At 39.1% G+C, this 22,353-nt stretch overlaps 1 protein-coding gene across 1 annotated transcript in view; it reads left to right on the forward strand.

The window, feature by feature from the left end:
- Positions 1 to 22,353, forward strand: part of LOC136172992 (phospholipid scramblase 2-like) — a 43,447-nt gene that overhangs the window by 15,752 nt on the left and 5,342 nt on the right. The window contains exons 4-5 of the mRNA XM_065942136.1: positions 9,898 to 10,118; positions 15,184 to 15,345. Coding sequence (XP_065798208.1) covers positions 9,898 to 10,118; positions 15,184 to 15,345 — 383 coding nt within the window. The remainder of the gene's footprint in view (positions 1 to 9,897; positions 10,119 to 15,183; positions 15,346 to 22,353) is intronic.

A 22,353-nucleotide genomic window follows, 5' to 3' on the forward strand; every position in this document is an offset into this window, starting at 1 on the left:
TCACTGGAAAAGACCCTGATGCTGGGAAAGACTGAAGGCAGGAGGAGAATAGGACAACAGAAAATGAGATGGTTGAATTGGATGGCATCACTGCCTCAATGACATGAGTTTGAACAAGCTCCAGGAGATGTTGAAGAAAAGGGAATTCTGGGATACTGGAATCCCTGGGGTCAGAAAGAGCTGGACATGAATCAGTGACTGAACAACAAGGATGGCAATGAGGCCAACCACCTGTACTCAGAAAACCATCTGGAGAAGGAAACGATTATCCACTGCAATATTCTTGCCTGGAGAATCCCAGGGACAGAGGAGCCTGATGGACTACAGTCCATGGGGTTACAAAGAGTTGGATACCCCTGAGCAACTGACACTTTGACTCTCTTTTTCAGAAAACTGTAAGTTACTAATGAAGAAATTAAATATGAAACGAGCAGATGGAAATATATACCATGTTCATAGACTGGAAGACTCAGTGTTGTGAAAATGACTATAGATTCAGTGCAATCCATGTCAAGTTACCAACAGCACTTAAAAAATTCCAGTGAAAAATATTACAATTTGTATGAAAACACAAAAACCTAGAATAGCCAAAGCAGCCTTGAGGAAGAAACATAGAGTTGGAGAACTCGGGCTGCCTGACTTGGTCTGTACTAGAACGCTATATAAACCAGTACAGTATGGTACTGGCACAAAACAGCAACGCTGATCAGTGGAATAGCATAACAAGCCCGGTGATGAACCACATGCCTTTGATCACCTAATCCACCTAGTCTATGAGAAAGGAGGCAGGAGTTTACGATGCAGGAAAGACCGTCTCTTCAATAAGTGGTGCTGGGAAAACTGGACAGCTATATATAAAATAATGAGAGAAGAACACTCCATAATACCATACACAAAATTAAACTCAAAATAGATTAAAGATCTAAATGTAAGTCTGGACACTATAAAACTCCTAGAGCAAAATAGACAGAACACTCTGACAGAAATCACAGTAAGATCTTTTTTAATCCACCTCCTAAAGTAATAAAAATTAAAAATATACAAATGGGACCTAAATAAACTTAAAAGCTTTTGCACAGCAAAGGAAATCATAACCAAAACAAAAAGACAACCTTCAGAATGGGAGAAAATATTTTCAAATGAAGCAATTGACAAAGGATTAATCTCCAAATATATAAACAACTCATGCAACTCAATATCAAGAAAACAACCCAATAAAAAAAACAGAGGTTAAACAGACATTTCCTCAAAGAAGACATACAGAGGGCCAAAAAAGCACATGAAAAGATGCTCAATATCACTAATTATTAGAGAAATGCAAATTAAAACTACAATAACTACAATAATGTTTCATCTCATACTGTTCAGAATGAGCATCATAAAAAAATAATCTACAAATAATAAATGCTGCAGAGGGCATGGGGTAAAGAGAGCCCTCCTAGATTGTTTGTGGGGATGTAAACAGACACAACCACTATGGGAATAGGATGGATATTCCTTAAAATAACTAGGAATAGAACTACCTTACGACCTAACAATCCCATTACTGGGAATATACCCTGAGAAAACCATAATTGAAAGAGATACATATACATTAATGTTTGTTGCAGAACTATTAACAATAGCTAGGACATGGAAGCAAACTAGATGTCCATCGACAGATGAATGGATAAAATTGTGGTACATATATAGAATGAAATATTACTCAGCCATAACAGAGAACATATTTGAGTCAGTCATAATGAGGTGGATGAACCTAGAACCTGTTATACTGAGAGAAGTCAGAAAGAGAAAAACAAGTATCATGTATTAACTAATTTATATGGAATCTAGAAAGATAGTATTGATGAACCTATTTGTAGGGCAGCTATGGAGACTCAGACATAGAGACTAGACTTATGGCCACAGTAGGGGAAGGAGAATGTAAGACAAATTGAGAGAGTAGCATGTAAACATGTATATTACCATATGTAAAATAACCAGTGGAAATTTGTTGTATGAAGCAGGGAGTTCAAATCAGGTGCTCTGTGATAACCTAGAGGGATGGGATAGGGTGGGAGGTGGGAGGGAGATTCAAGAGGGAGGCTGCTGCTGCTGCTAAGTTGCTTCAGTCGTGTCCTACTCTGTCCGACCTCATAGACGGTGGAGACATGTGCATACCTGTGGCTGATTCATGTTGATGTATGGCAGAGACCAACACAATATTGTAAAGCAATTATCCTCCAATTAAAAAAAAAAAAGCTAAGATCATGACATCTGGTCCCATTACTTCTTGGCAAGCAGAAGGGGAAAAAGTGGAAGCAGTGACAGATTTTATTTTCATGGACTCCAAAATCACTGTGGACGGTGACTCTAGCCATGAAATTAAAAGACTTGCTCCTTGGAAGGAAATATATGACAAACCTAGCCCTTAGTCACCCAGTCATGTCGAACTCTTTGCAACCCCATGGACTTTAGCCTGCTAGGCTACTCTGTTCATGGAATTTTCTAGGCAAGAATACTGGTGTTGGTTGCCATTTTCTACTCCAGGGTATCTTCCCGACCCATGGATCAAACCCGTGAACCTAGAAGGTTTATTAAAAAGCAGAGACATCACTTTGCTAACAGTCCATATAATCAAAGCTATGGTTTTCCCAGTAGTCATGTACGGATAAGAGAGTTGGACCATAAAGAAGGCTGAGCTCTGAAGAATGGATGCTTTTGAATTGTGGTGCTGGAGAAGACTCTTGAGAGTCCCTTGAGCTGCAAGGAGATCAAACCAGTCAATCTTAAAAGAAAAACACCCTGAATTTTCATTGGAAGGATTGATGCTGTAGCTCCAATATTTTGGTCACTTGATGCTAAGAGCCAACTCATTGGAAAAGACCCCAGTGCTGGGAAAGGGGAAGGCAAAAGGAGAAGGGTGTGGCACAGGATGATATGGTTAGATAGCATGAAACCAACTCAAGGACATAAATTTAAGCAAACTCTGGGAGACAGGGGAGGACAGAGGAGCCTGGCGTGCTGGGATTCACGGAGTCACAGAGTTGGTCACAACTTGGCAACTGGACAACAACAACAACAACAGCATGTGTTCTGGTAGAATTCATTCCAATATACAAGGGCGCTCAACATTTACAAATCAAGCCATGTGATATGCTACTTAATAAAATGAGTGATTGTAATCACATGATCTTCTGAATAGGAAGATCATTCCCATTTGTCAAAAAAAGCATTTGACAAAATTTAACATACATTCATGTCAAAAAAAAAAAAAACTCTGAGAAGACTGGCTATAGAAGCAGTGTAACTCAACGTAATAAAGACTACATACCGCAAGCTCACAGTTAACATCACATTCAACACTGAAAACCTAAAAACCTTTTAATCTAAGGTCAAGAAAAATCAAATAATGCCCACTCTAGCCACTGTTATTCAACTGAAGTCCAAGAGAGAGCAATTAGGCGATAGAAGGAAATAAAATGTATACAAATCACAAAGAAGTAAAACTCTATTTCAGGTGGCATGATATCATGGAAAACCTGAAAGGCTGATCTAATAAACCACAGGACCTAATAAACAAATTCAGTATGTAAACAATATACAAAATCAGTTGCATTTCTATACACAAATCAAATAATGAAATATCTTAAGAAATAAATTAAGAAAACAATCCCATTTATAATTGTATCAAAAGGAATCAAATATCTAGGAATAAATTTAACTAAGGAAGTGAAAGACTGGTACACTGAAAACTGTAAAATATTGGTGAAAGAAACAGAATATACAAATAAATGGAAAGATATTCTCACAGATTTGAAGAAATTAATATTGTTCAAATGATCTTACTAACCAAAATAATCTACAGATTCAATGAAAACCCAATCAATATTCCAACAGCAATTTTCATCAAAAGAGAAAAAACAATCCTAAAATTTGTACAGAACCACAAAAGACAAAAAAAAAAAAAAAAAAAATCAAAGGAATGTTGAGAAAGAAGAATGGACTGGAAGTACTATACCACATGTAATATGGTTTTGGATTTCAAACCACATTACAAAGCTATAACAGTCAACAGTGTTGTGTTAGTATAAAAACAGACACACAGAGCAAGAGAACAGGATAGAGAGCCTGGAAACACCCTGCACACGAGAGCTCCTTCAATTTATGATAAAGAAACAGCATACGATGGGGAAAGGCAGTCTCTTCAATACAGGTGCTGGGAAAACCAGATTGCCACATGCAAAAGAATGAAATTGGACCACTGTCTTGTACCATCCATAAAAATCAACTCAAAACAAAATAGGTCTTACAAGTAAGATGTAAAAGTTCTGGAAGAAAACATAGGGAATATGCTTCACAGTCATGTTTTCTTGGGTAATGTATTACAAACGCACAGGTAACAGAAACTAAGATAAACAAGAAAGACTGAATTAAAAAGATTCCTTACAGCACAGGAAACAATGAACAAAATGAAAAGGCAACATATGGCATGGGAAAAAAAATTGTAAATCATTTCTGGTAAGAGGCTAATAACTGAAGTATATAAAGATCTCATACAACTTAGTAGAAAGGGAAATTGTTTTAAAATTATTTAAATGAGGATCTGATAGATATCTTTCAAAGAAGACACACAAATGACTAATAGTGACATGAAAAAGCACTTAGTAGTACTAATTATGGAGGAAATGCAAATCAAAACTTCAGTGCGACACCACCACATACCTGTTAGAATGGTTGCTATCAAAAAGAGAGGAGATAAGTGTCTTTTGAGGATATTGAGCCCCTGCTGGCTCAGAGGGTAAAGCGTCTGCCTGCAATGTGGGAGACCCAAGTTCAATCCCTGGGTTGGGAAGATCCCCTGGAGAAGGAAATGGCAACCCACTCCAGTATTCTTGCCTGGAGAATCCCATGGACAGAGGAGCCTGGTAGGCTACAGGCCATGGGGTCGCAAAGAGTCGGATACAACTGAGCAACTTCACTGTCTTTTTATAAAAGGGAACACTTACATTCTGTTGATGGGAATGTAAACTGGGGCAGCTGCTATAGGATATACTATGGAGATTTCTCAAAAAACTAAATAGAACTACCACATGATCAGTTCCATTTTTCTTTCCTTGGTATTTAACCAAAGGAAACAAAAAGATATCTCCATCCCCATGCTCACTGCAGCACATTTACCACAGCCAAGACTTGGTAACAACCTATGTTGTTTCGCTGAAAGTTTCCACTTTTGTCTCAGGTTCAAAGAATTGTTAAAAAAAAGTAAGCCCCTCATTATATACAACTTCCCTGGAGGCTTGGCTGGTAAAGAATCTGCCCGCATTGCAGGAGAGCTGGGTTTGATCCCTGGGTTGGGAAGATCCCCTAGAGAAGGGAGGTGCTGCCCGCTCCAGTACGCTGGCCTGGAGAGTCCCATGGCCCGCGCTGTCCTTGGAGGTGCAAAGAGACAGACGTGACTGAGTGACTCACACCTTCTCTATATACAAACACACAGTACAAATATTTATTAGAGAACTATATAGTCTACTTTTAATATAATAACATTAAAAGGCAAAAAAGAAAAAGAAACAGCAGAGGAGAACAGTAGTACATACGTCATCAAACTGGATTTGCCAACATCCAGACTTCAACAGCGGTGGGAAGTCCTGTGTGAGAGCGGCCCAGAACCCCACTGGGAAAAGGCCCCAGGCAGCATGTCCCGGCTGAGGCCGAGACTGGACTGCTGTCAATACGGCCCCACGCACAACCCTTGGGCAAATCTTGGAGTGTTGCTAAGTCCGGGGAGTGGTTGACCAGACCTCCGCCAGGGACATATCAAATGCCAAGATCCCCTCCCTATCTATCCATCTATCTATCTATCCTGTTTTCTTCCGAGAAACCACAGCAGGTATGGCTGACACCCACTGCAGTAGTCAGGACAGAGTCTAGGTAGGTCAGAAGCAAGGTCAGAGGCCCACTGTGCTCTTTTGCCTCTGAAGCCTGAACAAGACTACTTCTATTTTATTTTCCTAACAGTTGGCCTCAGGGTTGTTTAGAATGAAGAGCATAGGAACAGGACAAAATAACACAGTCTTTTAAATTCTATAAATCAAATAACAATTCCAAATGGCTAAAATAAACAAGATAATCAAAGGAACAAGAGATTAAACAGTACAGAAAACCATTTCCAAGCAGTAGGGGATGGAGTAAAGAAAAAGTCCCACCATGAATGAGAAGTATGTTTTTTACACTAACCCATTGGCTGGGCTATATTGCCTGATTGAATTTGCCAGCATCCAGACTCAAACACCGCTGGGGGTCCTGTGTGACAGCAGTCTGCAGTTTCAGTCGGGAAAGGTCCCAGGCAGTGCTCTGGGGATGAGACTTTGGATTGCTGTCTCTGGGCCCCCATCCATGACTCCCAGGCCACAAATGGATATCATTGTAAGTCCAAGAGCAAAACTGCAGTTCTGGTGTCATGTTAATTTTTATAATGCTGCTTGCTTTGTTCTACAAATCTTGGAATGTTGTTGAGGCAGTGATTGGCCTGACCTCCTCCAGGGATTTAACAAATTCCAAGACCCCCTCACTATCTATTAGAGTGTTTCTCTTCTGGGAACTCACAGCAGGTGTTGCTGACACCCAGGGCAGTAGTCAAGACAGTATCCAGGAAGGTCAGAAGCAAGGTCAGAGGCCTGCGGTGCTCTTTTGCCTCTGAAGCCTGAACAAGACTACTTCTATTTTATTTCCCTAATACACGTGTCCACTGACAGATAAAGAAAATGTGATACAGTCACACACACACACAATGGCATGTTATTCAGTCAGAAAAAGAAGGAAATCCTTCTATCTATAACATGATGAACCTTAAGAACATTATGCTAAATGATATGTTAGAAAAAGAAGACAATATCTTACCTCAGTATATGTGGAATTTAAAAAAAGTAAATGAGCTCATAGATACCAAGAGCAGATTGGCGGTTGCCAGAGTGGGTGCAGTGGGTTTGGTGAAATGAGTAAAGGTGGTGAACAGGGCAAACTTCCAGTGTTAAGTAAAAGGGGTCCTGGGGATACGATTTACAGAATGGTGACTATAATTAGCAACAACGTATTATATATTTGAAAGTTGCTAAGAGAGTATCTTAAATGATCATGTTAACTTACTGTAGTAATCGTTACACTTTATGTAGAAAGTAAAGGGGAAGTCGCTCAGTCGTGTCCGACTCTTTGCCACCTATGGACTGTAGCCTGCCATTCTCCTCCATCCATGGGATTTTCCAGGCAAGAATACTGTCATTTCCATTTTCAGGGGATCTGCCCGACCCCAGGGATTGATCCCAGGTCTCCTGCAGTGCCGGCAAACTCTTTACCATCTGAGCTACCAGGGAATCCCACTATATGTAGATGCATGAATAATCATGAGGTATATCGAAAACTAATAAATACAATGCTATACATTAATAGCATCTCAATAAAAAGTTAAGAGTATCATTTTCAATAAGCATTATTTAAAATGCATAGTATTGGATATTTATAATGCTCTTGGTTTTGTTGAGATTCTTGAAGTTTTCTCTCAAAAGGAAGTCTTTGATGTTTAATCATTTGTATTCTGATTTTTTAAAAAATATGATATTCTAAAGCATACATTATTGAGATTATAAAACCATCAGACAGATACATATATTATACAGGACTCCATTTATAATTTATGTATAAAAAAGTTATACATATTTGTAAAATATATGTATGCCTTTATCATTAAATATAAATTAAGAAATTTATTGCTTGATAACTCTTCAGTTTTTTTTAAAAGGAATGTCTTTAATTTTCTTCTTTTCTTTTTGTCTCTAAATGGAAGTTTACATTGTAACCTTAAAAGTAGTATAAAGTGATGATGATTACTCAGTTTATTTTTAGCATACGAGGCTATGACCAGCACTTATTCCTTTCCATGTTTCAAAACTTAATAAAGACACAACCATAGATTCTTTGTCTTGTTGTCATTTTGTAAGTAACCAGAAGAAAATTTAAAGATTATATAAGTCCTTGGAACTCATTTTAAAGATAAAAAAAGATGATTTTGGGGATTTTTGAAGAATTTTGAGATTAAGCTGCTTAATGAAACACTTAGGTAACAGATGTCATCTCTTGAATCAATTAAAATTTTTCTCATCAGACGTTGAATGGGAGATAGCAGCATCAAGGATGGTTCTTTTAAAGGTAAAATCCTGTCTGAATGAGAGCAAAGACGCTTACGAGAAGGCATAGTGATAAAACTTGTGAAGGACACCTCTGACTAATGGTCTATCCACAACAATACAAGAGAGTGGTTTTGGTCCTATCCATATCATTTAACCACTTTCAGCCACTATTTGGTGGCTTCACCATCCTCCGATCCAGGTCAATGCGGGCTGTGGACAAGTGGGACCATTTATTGCTCCTTCCTGGCTTTAAGCAAGGAGAGTTTCCAAAGTGTGGTTTGTAGGGGAAGCCCTTTGGTAAGACACCACATGGGTGTCAGTATTCAGAACACCTCTGTTTCCCCCCATAGAGACATCAGCCCCCACCAAGGTACACAGTGCACTTAGGATGCCAGTGGTCTGGACGTCCTGTGACTTGTAGTCTTGGTTGCCAAGCGCCTCTTCCCCGTGTTTAATCTCACCTCCTCCTTCTGAACAACGACTGCTGAAATAAACAAGGGTGCCAGGGCGGGTTCGACCTGCCCCTCCATTTCACGCTCTCCCTTTTCACATGTGCTCATTGAGAGAGAGCCCTCTCATGCATTCCTCACACAGCGCAGAAAGACAAGTGATGCCTCGTTCATAACACAAAATCTTAATATAATATTGTGCGGCACATAAATGTAACAGCCATCCTATATTCCCCTCTCTAGTTGAATACACGGACAAGCAGACGTTCTCTGCATACACTCAGCATGACTGTGGCCGTCCCTCACAGCGACGTCTCCCTTTCTGGCGTGGTTCATGGGATTAGGAAGATGTGAGCTGTTTTCTCTTCCGTGTCTCACATAGATACTCACAGATACTCTTACATAGATACTGAATTTCTCAGTATCTTAATACCATTTCCTTCTAGTTTTCTTTGTCTTTTTTTTCCTCTGCCTAGATCATCTCCAAACACTTTTCCTTTTCCTTCTCACTATTCAAGAAATATAATCTAATTTAGAAAGATGGTAACGATAACCCTATATGCAAAACAGAAAAAGAGACACAGAAGCACAGAACAGACTTTTGAACTCTGTGGGAGAAGGTGAGGGTGGGATTTTTCAAGAGAACAGCATGTATATTATCTATGGTGAAACAGACCACCAGCCCAGGTGGGATGCATGAGACAAGTGCTCGGGCCAGGTGCGCTGGGAAGACCCAGAGGAATCGGGTGGAGAGGGAGGTGGGAGGGGGGATCGGGATGGGGAATACGTGTAACTCTATGGCTGATTCATGTCAATGTATGACAAAACCCACTGCAATGTTGTGAAGTAATTAGCCTCCAACTAATAAAAAAAAAAAAGTTAAAAAAAAAAGAAATATAATCTAAAGTAGTGTCTAAAAAGTGTAAGTCTAAAATATTTAGATTTAAAATTCTTTTAACAGTGGTGATTATGGTTTCCTCTTCCATGGTTTTAGTCATAAGTAACGAAACCAATAACAAACATAGAATTAAGAACAGTCTTTGATAGAGAATACATCTGCAGCAGAGGGTACTGTTTTATCCTCTGCGTCTCACACGGATTGCTTAATTTACCAGTACCTTAAAACTGTCCCTTCTCTCTTTCCCTTTTTTCTAATGCTAGTTCATCTCTAAACACCTTGCCCTATGTAATATGAAATATCATCTAATGTAATATCTAAAAATATTTTAGTCTAGTCTGTATTTTTAACATGATGATGATTATGGTTTTATCCTCTATGTTTTCAGTCATTGTACATGTTAAAACAAATAACAAATATGAAATCAAGAACAGCCTTGGACAGAAGATTTACTTTGCAGTAGAGGATACTGATTGCTGTACCCGATATTCCTGTGGGGCCTCTAGGCCTTTTACCATGAGGATTCTTGATCTTCTAGGCCACGAAGTCATAACTCTGGAGAGACCACTAAGACTTAACTACTGTTGTATCCCCTGCTGCCTTCAGGAGGTCAGTAAGCAATTAACAGAGTACGTTGTAAAGTAGGTCAGCAAAAATTTTCACCCTTTCAGTGAACCTATAGAATCATGAGATTTAAAGGAAAAGTGGTCCACCAGCTACTGGTTTATGCTTGATAGTGAATTGTAGGAAAGAAGGCAGGTGGAAAAGACTGAAAAATTAGCTCCATATTCCAGAGCAGTGTGCCCCCTGGGGGTGAGATCAGAGATCTCAGGGACTAGACTTTCTGATCTTCAGGGAGAGCTGAGAAGGTAGGGCGTCTTTGTCAAGTCCCTCAGCTGAAATGACCATGAGGGCCTGACGAGACCCAGAGGAGGGTTCCACAGAGAATATCTTCAAATGCCACTCCAGAGGCAAGTGAAAAGAAGAGTGAGGAAAAGAACAGACGTGTTCATCTCAAAATTCCCCACGCTACAGACAGCTAGCTTCTGAGATATTTCAATTCCTGTGTTTTTCAGTTCTCCATTTGAGGAAAAGTAATACATTTGGGAAAACCACCATATCGTTTGGGTATGACTGCAGTCAAATTCCTTATGGTTATACAGTGGAGATGATAAATAAATTCAAGGGATTAGATATGGCAGACAGAGCGCATGAAGAACTATTGACAGAGGTTCGTAACATTGTAAAGGAGAAAATAACCAAAACCATCCCCAAGAAAGAGAAATGCAAAGAGGCAAAGTGATTGTCCAAGGAGGCCTTACAAATGGCTGAGAAAAGAAGAGAAGTGAAAGGCAAAAGAGAAAGGGAAAGATATGCCCAACTAAATACAGAGTTCCAGAGAATAGTAAGGAGAGATCAAAAAAGACTTCCTAAGTGAACAATGCAAAGAAATAGAGGAAAACAATAGAATGGGAAAGACAAGAGATTTCTTCGAGAAAATTGGAACTACCAAGAGAAAATTTCATGCAAAGACGGGCACAATAAAGGACAAAAACAGCAAGGACCTAACAGAAGCAGAAGATATTGAGAAAAGTTGGCAAGAATACAGAAAAATTATACCAAAAAAAAAAAAAATCTTAATGACCCAGATAACCACAGTGGTGTGGTCATTCACCTAGAGCCTGTAGTATGAAGTCAAGTGGCTCTTAACAAGCATTACTATGAACAAAGCACCAGAAGGTGATGGAATTCCAGTGGAGTTATTTTAAATCCTAAAAGATGATGCTATTAAAGTGTTGCACTCAATATGCCAGCAAATTTGGAAAACTCAGCAGTGGCCACAGGACTGGAAAAGGTCAGTTTTCATTTCAATCGCAAAAAAGGCAATGCCAAAGAATGTTCAAACTACCATACAATTGCACTCATTTCACATGCTGGCAAAGTAATGCTCAAATTCTTTCAAGCGAGTCTTCTGCACTTTGTGAACTTTCAGATGTACAGGTTAGGTTTAGAAAAGGTGGAAGAACCAGAGATTAAATTGCTAACATCCACTGGATTATAGAAAAAGCAAAGGGATTCTAAAATAATACGTATTTCCGCTTCACTGACTATGCTAAAGCCTTTCCCTGTGTTGATTACAACTAACTGGAAAACTCTTGAAGAGATGGGAATACCATACTACCTTACCCATTTGCTGAGACATCTCTATGCAAGACAAGAAGTAACAGTTAGAAGTGCACATGAAACAACAGACTGCTTCCAAATTGGGAAAGGAGTACACCAAGGCTGTATATCGTCACCCTGCTTATTTAACTTACGTGCAGAGTACATCATGAGAAATGCTGGGCTGGAAGAAGCACAGGCTGGAACCAATACTGCTGGGAGAAATATCAGCAACCTTAGATAGGTAGATAATACTGCCCATATGGCAGAAAGTGAAGAAGAACTAAAGAGCCTCTTGATGAAAGTGAAAGAGGAGAGTGAAAAAGCTGGAGACCATGGCATCTAGTCCTATCACTTCATGGCAAATAGATGGGGAAAATGTGGAAACAGTGACAGACTTTATTTTTGGGGCTCCAAAATCACTGCAGATGGTGACTGCAGCCATGAAATTAAAAGACACTTGTTCCTTGGAAGAAAAGCTATTACAAACGTAGACAGTGTATTAAAAAGCAGAGACATCACTTTGCTGACATACATTGGTACAAAGCTATGGTTTTTTCCAGTAGTAATGTACAGATGTGAGAGTTGGACCATAAAGAAAGCTGAGCGCCTAAGAACTTTTGATACTTTTGAACTGTGGTGCTGGTGAAGACTCTTGACAGTTCCTTGAACAGTAAGATCAAACCAGTTAATCCTAAAGAAAATCAACCCTGATTATTCATTGGAAGGACAGATGTGAAGTTGAAGCTCCAATACTTTGGCCATCTGATGCAAAGAGCCAACCCATTGGAAAAGACCCTGATGCTGGGAGACATTGATGGTAGAGGGAGAAGGTGGTGACAGAAAATCAGAAGGTTGGAGGGCATCAGCAGCTCAGTGGGCATAAGTTTGAGCAAACTCTGGAGGACAGTGAAAGACAGGAAGCCTGGCATGCCGCAGTTTATGGTGTTGCAAAGAGTTGGACTTCGATGGACTTATTTGATGGAATATGGACTTAGCAACTGAACAACACTATACCTTTGAGTCCGTGTAATAGGGCTATGCAAGTTTGAGCACCTTCAATCCGCAAAGACCAGGTGTGTTTTTTTTTTTTTTTCGTAGTATTTGACAGCCCTCTGACAGATAACAAGGATCTCAGGGGGAGGGGCCAGGTCACAGAGTGCTTATAGGATGTCGCCCTTTGCTTATGTCTCCACTGGTCTGAGATTAGCACTGCCTGGGCCACTCTGTGATCCATGAGACCAGAGCAGACAGAGACACGGGCACACAGAGATTTATGTCTAATATTGTACTTATTTTGAAAAGATAACCCAAGTCCATACTGTATTATTTTTTTTCCATGTCATTTAGGAATGACATTCCACATATATTTATTAAATGTAATATCTATAATAAGAGTATCTGAGGAAACCAGAATTTGATGGATATGCTCTACAATCTATAGAGCTCATTAACATACAATATGTTATTGACCTAAAACATCCCTGGGAAGCCCTTAGCTGCGATGAGCATACTGGGAGACTCTCCAAGTGGCCCAGCTGTGCAGCAGAATGAAGACGCTAGGTCTCGTTTTCTTTCCATCCCAGCGCTACTGCCACTTATCTTTGAAAACTGCCCCAGTGATCAGGGCTCTGTCCATATAGCTAAACTACTGTTTTTAAACGTGTTTAAAGAAAGAGTTCTGGATAATTTAGACATTTTTTGTAGGTACAGATATTTTAAAATATGTAAAACCAGCAGAGCAGTGCTTCACAGTGAAGACTGTGTATGCACCCTCCCCAAGTTGGTATCTCATCTCTTCCACTTTGCAGCTGGGGAATCGGATATAAGTTAATTAACCTCTCTGTTTCTTATTTCCTCTATAAATAGGAATAATAGAACCAACCTTCTGAGAATATAGTGTGAATTAAGTGTTTGTAAAACAGTATCTTGCCCTGACAAAGTGAGCAAAGGACCTAGATATTTTGTCAACAAAGACATACAAATGACCAACCCATATATGAAAAGGTGCTCACATAACTAATCATCAGAAATGCAAATCAAAACCACATCACACTGTTTGAACGGCTCTTTTTCAAAAGACAAGAAACACAAATTGGTAAGGATGAGAAGAAAGGGAACCTGGGTGCTCTTGTTAGCAATGCAAATTGGTAAAGCCGTTAGAGAAAACAGCATGGAGTGTCCTCAGATAACTGAAAAAAGGACCACTCTAAGATCTACTAATACTACTTTTGTGTATATATCCAACAGATACTAAATCAGGTTTTCAAAGATATCTTCATTCTATGTTAATTACAGCATTATTCATAACAGTAAAGATATGGAGACAACCTAAGTGTTTGTTGACAGATGAATGGATTAAGTATGTGTGTGTGTGTGTGTGTGTGTATAAATAGATCACATATAGATCTATATAGATCACATTTATGTACGCATCTGTACCTACACACACAATTGAATATTATTCAGCCAAAAATGGAGAAAAAAATCCTGCCTTTGTGATAATATGCATATATCTGGATGGTGTTATACTACATGAAACAAATCAGACAGAGAAACACAAATACAGTGTGGTTTATCACTTAAATGTGAAAAAAACAATTAACTCCTGTAAAGAGATTAAAATGGTGGTTGCAAGGAACTCAGGGGTGAGGGAAATGGGGAGATTTTGGTCATCAGTACAAGTTCTCAGTTATAAGATAAATAAGCTGTAGACCTCTGATGTATATCATGATGACTATAGTTAACAGTATTAGAGTTGACCATTGAACAACCAGGGTTTGAACTTCACTGGGCCATTTACACACGCTGCCGCTGCCGCTGAGCCGCTTCAGTCGTGTCCGACTCTGTGCGACCCCACAGACGGCGGCCCACCAGGCTCCCCCATCCCCGGGATTCTCCAGGCAAGAACACTGGGGTGGGCTGCCGTTTCCTTCTCCAGTGCAGGAAAGTGAAAAGTCAAAGTGAAGTCGCTCAGTCGTGTCCGACTCCTAGCGGCCCCATGGACTGCAGCCCACCAGGCTCCTCAGATCGATCTCTTTGAATAAACACATGCTGCAGTGCTACCTAATCTGTGACTGGTTGAATCCTCAGATGAAGAACCTTGGATATGGACGGCCAGCCTGCAAAGGCAGCTTTTTGACTGTGCAGGATAGGGGTGTAGAGGTTGAGGTGAGGGTCAGGGGAGTCAGTGCCCCTAACTCCTGCTTTGTTCAAGGGTCAGCTATATACTGTGTACTTGAAATTTGCAAGGAGTAAACCCCAATTACTGACACCAAAAAAAGTGGCTGTGTGAGGCGATGGCTGTGTTAACCTGAGTGTGGCAGCCATTTCAAATGTACATGTATATCATCATCATACAGTGCACCCTAGATATATTATAATTTAGCTGTTAATTATACCTCAGTAGACTTGGAAATAAAGACTGTACTGATGAGAGCTCTTATTAGACATCTGATGATAGTGATGATGATGAGAATGACATATTACATTTATTCTTTAACTTTTTCAGATAGAAATCGATGCTCCTCCCGGTGTACCAATAGGATATGTTACTCAGATCAGGCATCCATTTCTGCCAAAGTTTAGAATTCAAAATGAGGATAGAAAGGATGTACTAAAAATTATTGGTCCATGTTGTATGTGCAGCTGTTGTGGAGATACTGATTTTGAGGTAAGAGATGTGATAAATTTTATAACATTGGCTCATAAGAATATCATAACTTTGTAAGATATTACAAACATATTAATAAATATTTGTATACTGATCTCAAGAGGAAGGTAATGTGCTTATACATTTAACTTGGGCTAGAAAGCGGGATTTTGCTCTTATTAAACATCATGATTCTAAATGTGAAAAAAGGGAAGAAACTTATAGTCAAATAAATATAAGCAAAACACCTAACACTTAAACATGGTGTTTTCTAATGGAGGTACTATGTATTATCCATACAAGTGAAAATGCTAACGTTGTCTTCAAAATCTGATTTCAAGAAAAAATGTTCCTTTCTCAGTCTGAAACACAGGCTGCCAATGCCCTAAGCCCTCTTCAGAAGCTCTAAAATCTCTGGGTTCCTATATTAGGCAAAGAGTATCAGAACAAAGATAATATAAGTTATACTACACAATTATGCTTTTTATAGTCTCTCCTTTATCTTTCTTTGTATTAAACTGATCTCTATAAGCCATAATATACCCATGTATTTACCACATAGAAGAATTTCATCACAGCAAATTTTCCAAAGAGATGAGGCCTAGTCCCATAGTCCAAAGTATTTAGTTGCAGAAGATTGAGATATTTTATAACCTAATCTTAATGTCATGATTTTCTTGGAAGATCATAAAATCTGAAACTGATCATAAGCTGAAATCACTCATTTCCATAGAAGGGGCAAAATTCTCCTAACACCAAGCAGGGTTGCCTCCGTATGATAAGATATGGGAATTCTGTCACTGTCCCCTGACTTCCTAAGATTTCCCACTATCCAGTATCTTTCTTTTACATTATCTGGCTGGCTTCCCTAGTCACATAGCTTTTAATTCATCTGTTAGACTCAGACTATATGAAGATGAATCATTCCCCTAAGAGACATTAGAGTGTACTAACAGATGGATAATTCTAAGAAAACACACACAACATAAAGAGATTTTGTAAAGCTCTTTTAAAGGCATTATGTTCATGCATACACACACACACACGCGCACATATCTGTTATTGTTGTTCAGTCACTAAGTTCCGTCCGATTCTTTGCGACCCTACAGACTACAGCACACCAAGATGCTTCCCTGTCCTTCACTATCTCTCAGAGTTTGCTCAAACTCATGTCCATTAAGTTGGTCAATCCTAAAGGAAATCAGCCCTGAAGATTCATTAGAAGAACTGATGCTGAAGCTCGAATACTTTGGCCACCTGATGAGAAGAGCTGACCCATTGGAAAAGACCTTGATGCTGGGAAAGATTGAGCGCAAGAGGAAAAGGGGACGACAGAGGATGAGGATGGCATCACCAATTCAGGGCCTTATTTGAGGAAACTGAGAGACAGTGAAGGATAGAGAAACCTGGCATGCAGTAGTCCATGGGATTGCAAAGAGCTGGACATGACTTAGTGACTGAACAACAATCCCTGATCATTAGGGATTTTGAGCATTTTACTTTAGGTTTACTGGCTACTTGCATTTGCTCTTATTGCTTTGCTTATTAATGTCTGTTTGGCTATTGAGTGGTTTATTTTTTGTCAGTTTATAAAAATAATTTCTGTATCAGCTCAGTTCAGTTCAGTCGCTCAGTCGTGTCCGACTCTTTGTGATCCCATGAACCGCAGCACACCAGGCCTCCCTGTCCATCACCAACCTCTGGAGTTTACTCAAACTCATGTCCATCGAATCAGTGATGCCATCTAACCATCTCATCCTCTGTCGTTCACGTCTCCTCCTGCCCTCAATCTTTCCCAGCATCAGGGTCTTTTCAAATGAGTCAGCTCTTCCCATCAGGTGGCCAATTTATTGGAGTTTCAGCTTCAGCATCAGTCCTTCCAATGAACACCCAGGACTGATCTCCTTTAGGATGGACTGGTTGGATCTCCTTGCAGTCCAAGGGACTCTCAAGAGTCTTCTCCAACACCACAGTTCAAAACCATCAATTCTTTGGACCTCAACTTTCTTTATAGTCCAACTCTCACATCCATACATGACCACTGGAAAAATGATAGCCTTGACTAGACGGACTTTTGTTGACTAAGTGATGTCTCTGCTTTTTAATATGCTGTCTAGGTTGGTCATAACTTTCCTTCCAAGGAGTAAGCGTCTTTTAATTTCATGGCTGCAGTCACCATCTGCAGTGATTTTGGAGCCCAGGAAAATAAAGTCTGACACTGTTTCCCCATCTATTTAACATGAAGTGATGGGACTGGATGCCATGATCTTAGTTTTCTGAATGTTGAGCTTAAAGCCAACTTTTTCACTCTCCTCTTTCACTTTCATCAAGAAGCTCTTTAGTTCTTCTTCATTTTCTGCCTTAAGCGTCATGTCATCTGCATATCTGAGGTTATTGATATTTCTCCCGGCAATCTTGATTTCAGCTTATGCTTCCTCCAGCCCAGCGTTTCTCACGATGTACTCTGCATATAAGTTAAATAAGCAGGGTGACAATATACAGCCTCGACATACTTCTTCCCTGATTTGGAACCAGTCTGTTGTTCCATGTCCAGTTCTAACTGTTGCTTCCTGACCTGCACACAGGTTTCTTGATTTGTCTGCTGATTTTAAATAGTTTTCAAGGAGTGTTGTACCCTGTGTGTGTGTGTGTGTGTGTGTGTGTGTTGTACTTAGTTACTCAGTTGTGTCCAACTCTTTGTGATGCTATGGAATTCTCCGGGCAGGAGTGCTGGATGGATTGCCATGTTCTCCTCCAGGAGATATTCCCAACCCAGGGATCAAACCCGCGTGTCTTACCTCTCCTGCATTGGCAGGTGGATTCTTTAACACTAGCGCCACCTGGGAAGCCCATACAGAAATTTTGTATCTATTAGTACCATATAGGAGCAAACTTTATTTTCCTGCAGTTGTAATTCTTATTTACTTATTTGGCTGTGCCAGGGCTTTAGCTACAACATGCAGACTCTTCAGTTGTGGCATGCGAACTCTTAGTTGTGGCATATTTCCTGACCAGGGATCAACCTGTGCCCCCTGCATTGAGAGTGTGGAGTCTTAGCCACTGGACCACCAGGAGAATCCCAAGCTTTATTTTGTTTCAATGGTCAGACAGTATGTCATCAGACTTTATTAAGGAAACTATTATTTCCTTGCTGAATTAAAATATCATGCAAACATTAAACATTAATTTATCAAACATTAAATCCCTACATATAATAAAATCTATTTCTAGATTCACTCCTCTGTTGTACTGACCTGACAATCTGATTTTACAGTAGTGCCTTATGATATAATTATGGTGACATAATATGTCCTCTTTCAATTCATACCAAAATGATCACTCAATATTCTTCTTTGATAGTCTTTTATTGCTAATATCTAGTATTTTCCTTCACATGAATATTAAAGTCATTTAATTTTTCATAAGTTAGAATCTAATCAGGATTGTTTAAAATCTGTTTATCATTTTTAAATTAACATATTTATGATGCTAAACCTGCTCCATCCAAGAAGTATTCACTCATATCTTGTTTTATATTTTTCATAAGAACATATAGATTTCTTCATATAGAAACTTTGTGTTTTATTATGTTTATTTGTAATTTATACCATTATCACTGTTAAAAATAAGTGCTATTATTAATTGTGAGAAAAGCTATTTATTTTTATTTTTTATCCAGTCATATGACTATATCATAATATTAAACATAGGTGTTTCTGCTTTATTTATTTAACTTTCTTAGGTATAACATCACATTTCAAATGCCATTATGGTAGCTCTTATAATGCTTCTATAGCAATTGGCTCATTTTTTTCCCAGCCTTTCTACAGGTCAAAAATTATAATGATGATTACAGTAAAACAATAACTATCAATTTAATTACTTCAGTTGAAACAGTGAAAAATATTATACTTTAGAAATATATTGCTATGATCTTTCATACCATTTTACTATCCCTATATTGCTTAACATAGCACATACTTTGCAAGGTTGCTATGAGCATTAAATTGTAAAGACTTTGTATGCCATGATTGTACCAAATGTTATACATTGTATTAGTAAGTAATAAAATATCTTTCACAATCACTGATGTGATCATTTGCTTATAATGTATCATTTTAAAAGTATTTTACACTTTATTACAGTGCATTGTTTGCTAGGTTTATGTGCTAATGTTTTATTTGGATTTTTTATTTATATTTACATTATATTAATACATGATTTGCAATTTTCTTTTTAGAATATATTTATTAAATACTGGTATTAAATTTATGGATTTATAAATTTAATTCAAATATAATATACCATAATTTGATTTTTTATCCATATATCTGATACCAAATGTATGTGTTTTTTTCTCTCACATGAAATAGTTATCCTATTCTCTGGACCCCAGTTGGGTGTGCAACTTAATTCAATTCTGACACTAGCTAATTGGAGTTGATGTAGATCCCACACTGACCTCAGAGGCTAATTACAAGTCTCAGACTTACTGTACTTCTGACCTACTAGCCATCAATCAGGGATACCCACAATCCCCTCCTCAGGTTCAATATTTTGGTAGGATAACCACAGCACTAGGAACATATTTTACTCATGCTTAACGGTTTTTATAAAGGGTACCATGAGACACAGATGAGCAGGAGGATGAAATGGTACACGGCACGGTCTGGAGGGGTCCTCAGCACAGGCGCTTTCACCCCCTGGAGCTGCGCTATGCCACCCTCCCAGCCAGGGGCGTGTTCCCCAGCCGGGAAGGTCTCCAGTACTCAACAGTTTACCGAGTGTTTATGAAGGCTTCACTGCATAAGCATGATTTATAGGATCACTGGCCACTGATGAATAAATCAATCTCTCGCTCCTGTCTCCTCCCCAAAGGTCATGCAGGAGTTCAGGGTGCCAAATTTCTAATTATTGCTTGGACTTTCTGGTGACAAAACCCCAGCTCAGCTGGTAAAGAATCTGCCTGCAATGTAGGTGACCCTGGTTCAATTCCTGGGTCTGAAAGATCTGCTGGAGAAGGGATAGGCTACTCACTCCAGTATTCTTGGACTGCCCTGGTGGCTCAGCTGGTAAAGAATGGGTTCAATCCCTGGATTGGGAAGATCCTTTGGAGAAGGGAATGGCTACCCACTCTAGGATTCTGGCCTGGAGAATCCCACGGACTGTATAGTCCATGGGATCACAAAGAGTCGGACATGACTGAGCGACTTGCACTTTCACTTTTCAGGGCCCACAGCCACCAATCATCTCGTTAACCTAGAAAACTTTTATTCCTCAGAAGATTCCAAAAGTTTTAGCAAATGTGTGCCAAGAACTTGGGACAAATAACACATATTGTGACAAAAGACTCTCCTATAATCCCTATCAACCAGAAAGTTACAAGAGTTCTAGAGCTCCATGTCAGGAACCAGGGACAAAAACAAAACAAAAACAAAAACCTAAATATGTATTTCTTCTTATGTCACAAATACTAATTAATAACTTCAGGGTTGAAATAACTTTATGATAAAAATTTTCTCTTCTTAGAAGTTTATCTAGAATTTAGCTAAAAATTATCTGGTCCTAATAACTTTCCAGTTGGAGGTCATTATTCATATTTCTGATGTTTTTCATTCAAAAATATTGTATTTTTATTTTTTACATGAATCTTGGTACAGTTTAAAATTTCCTGCTATAGGAATCAAGAAGGGGAAATGTTAATATCTAATAGTAAGATTTTGGTGACAGGTTAAGTTATTTTCTGTGTTTTCAAAATTTTTAAATATTTCAAAAATAAATTTTAAACAAAGATTTCTTTACAAGATACATGTGCTTAAATGACAGCTACTAGCAGATTAAAAAATGAAGGTGTGCAAGAGATCTGTATTAATGTTTTGTCACAATAATGTTATGTAACATATAACCCTTAAAGTTAACTGACTTAAAAATAGGCATTTATTCTCAAGGTTAAGGGTCTGGGGTAAAAACCTAGACTCAGACAGATGGCCCTAATTTTGGCTGTAAGTTGGCTTCAGGTCTGTTCCAGATATGTTCATTCTAGAGCTGCTGCAATACCAGCTGCCTGGATCATGCTTTTCTAGTGGTTGATCTCTGGAGAGCAGGACCAAGATCAAACCATTCAGCCATTTCTGAGGTCTTTGCTGGTGTCACATCCATTAACCCTCCATTGGTTAAACAAGGAACATGGTCAAGTCCTAATTTCAATGTGCACGGAAGCATACTGGGTTTACAGAGGGAAGGCACTGAAATGACTATTTGACAAACAGTAATTCAGGCTATCTGAATTCCTCAGTTGCTCAGCAGTAAAGAATCTGGCTGCAAAGCAGAAAATGTAGGTTTGATCCCTGTGTTAAGAAGATCTCCTGGAGGAGGGCATGGCAACCCACTCCAATATCCTTGCCTGGGAAATCCCATGGAGAGAGGAGCCTGGCAGGGTTCATGGGGTCAAAGGAGTCAGACACGACTTAGCAACTAAACGACAACTTCATGTTATCACAGTGTTCATACTAGAAGTTTAATACAGAGTTTTAGAGAACTTAACCAACCATATCCAAATAAAACACCTCAGTCATCCCATGTTATGGAACTGGTCCCAGCCTGAGTTAGAGCTTCAAAGGTTATGCCAGCATACATGGTACCTTGTGCATATTTGAAAAGGACATTTCTCTTCCTGGTTTGACACAACTCTTCCTATATATACCCTGGCAAGTCCACTATATGCCCTCTTGGTGAGGTGCATTTCTGTGGCGACAAGCTGTTCAACTCTCTACCATGGCCCTTGGCTTTCCTCGAACTGTAGAAGTAAAAAATTTTTATTGAGCTTCTTTGTTTCATGCACTTCCGCGTTTGTTGTCCCCCATCCCCTCCTGTTGTCCAGACTTATCCCAAGCTTTGAGCGGGAGCAACACAGTTCAGTTCAGTTCAGTTGCTCAGTCAAGTCCTACTTTTTGGGACCCCATGGACTGCAGCACCTCAGGCCTCCTTGTCCATCACCAACTCTAGCAGCTTGCTCAGAATTCATGTCCG

The sequence above is a fragment of the Muntiacus reevesi genome, chromosome 8 (genome assembly GCF_963930625.1).
Source record: "Muntiacus reevesi chromosome 8, mMunRee1.1, whole genome shotgun sequence".
In the NCBI taxonomy this organism is placed as follows: Eukaryota; Metazoa; Chordata; class Mammalia; order Artiodactyla; family Cervidae; genus Muntiacus; species Muntiacus reevesi.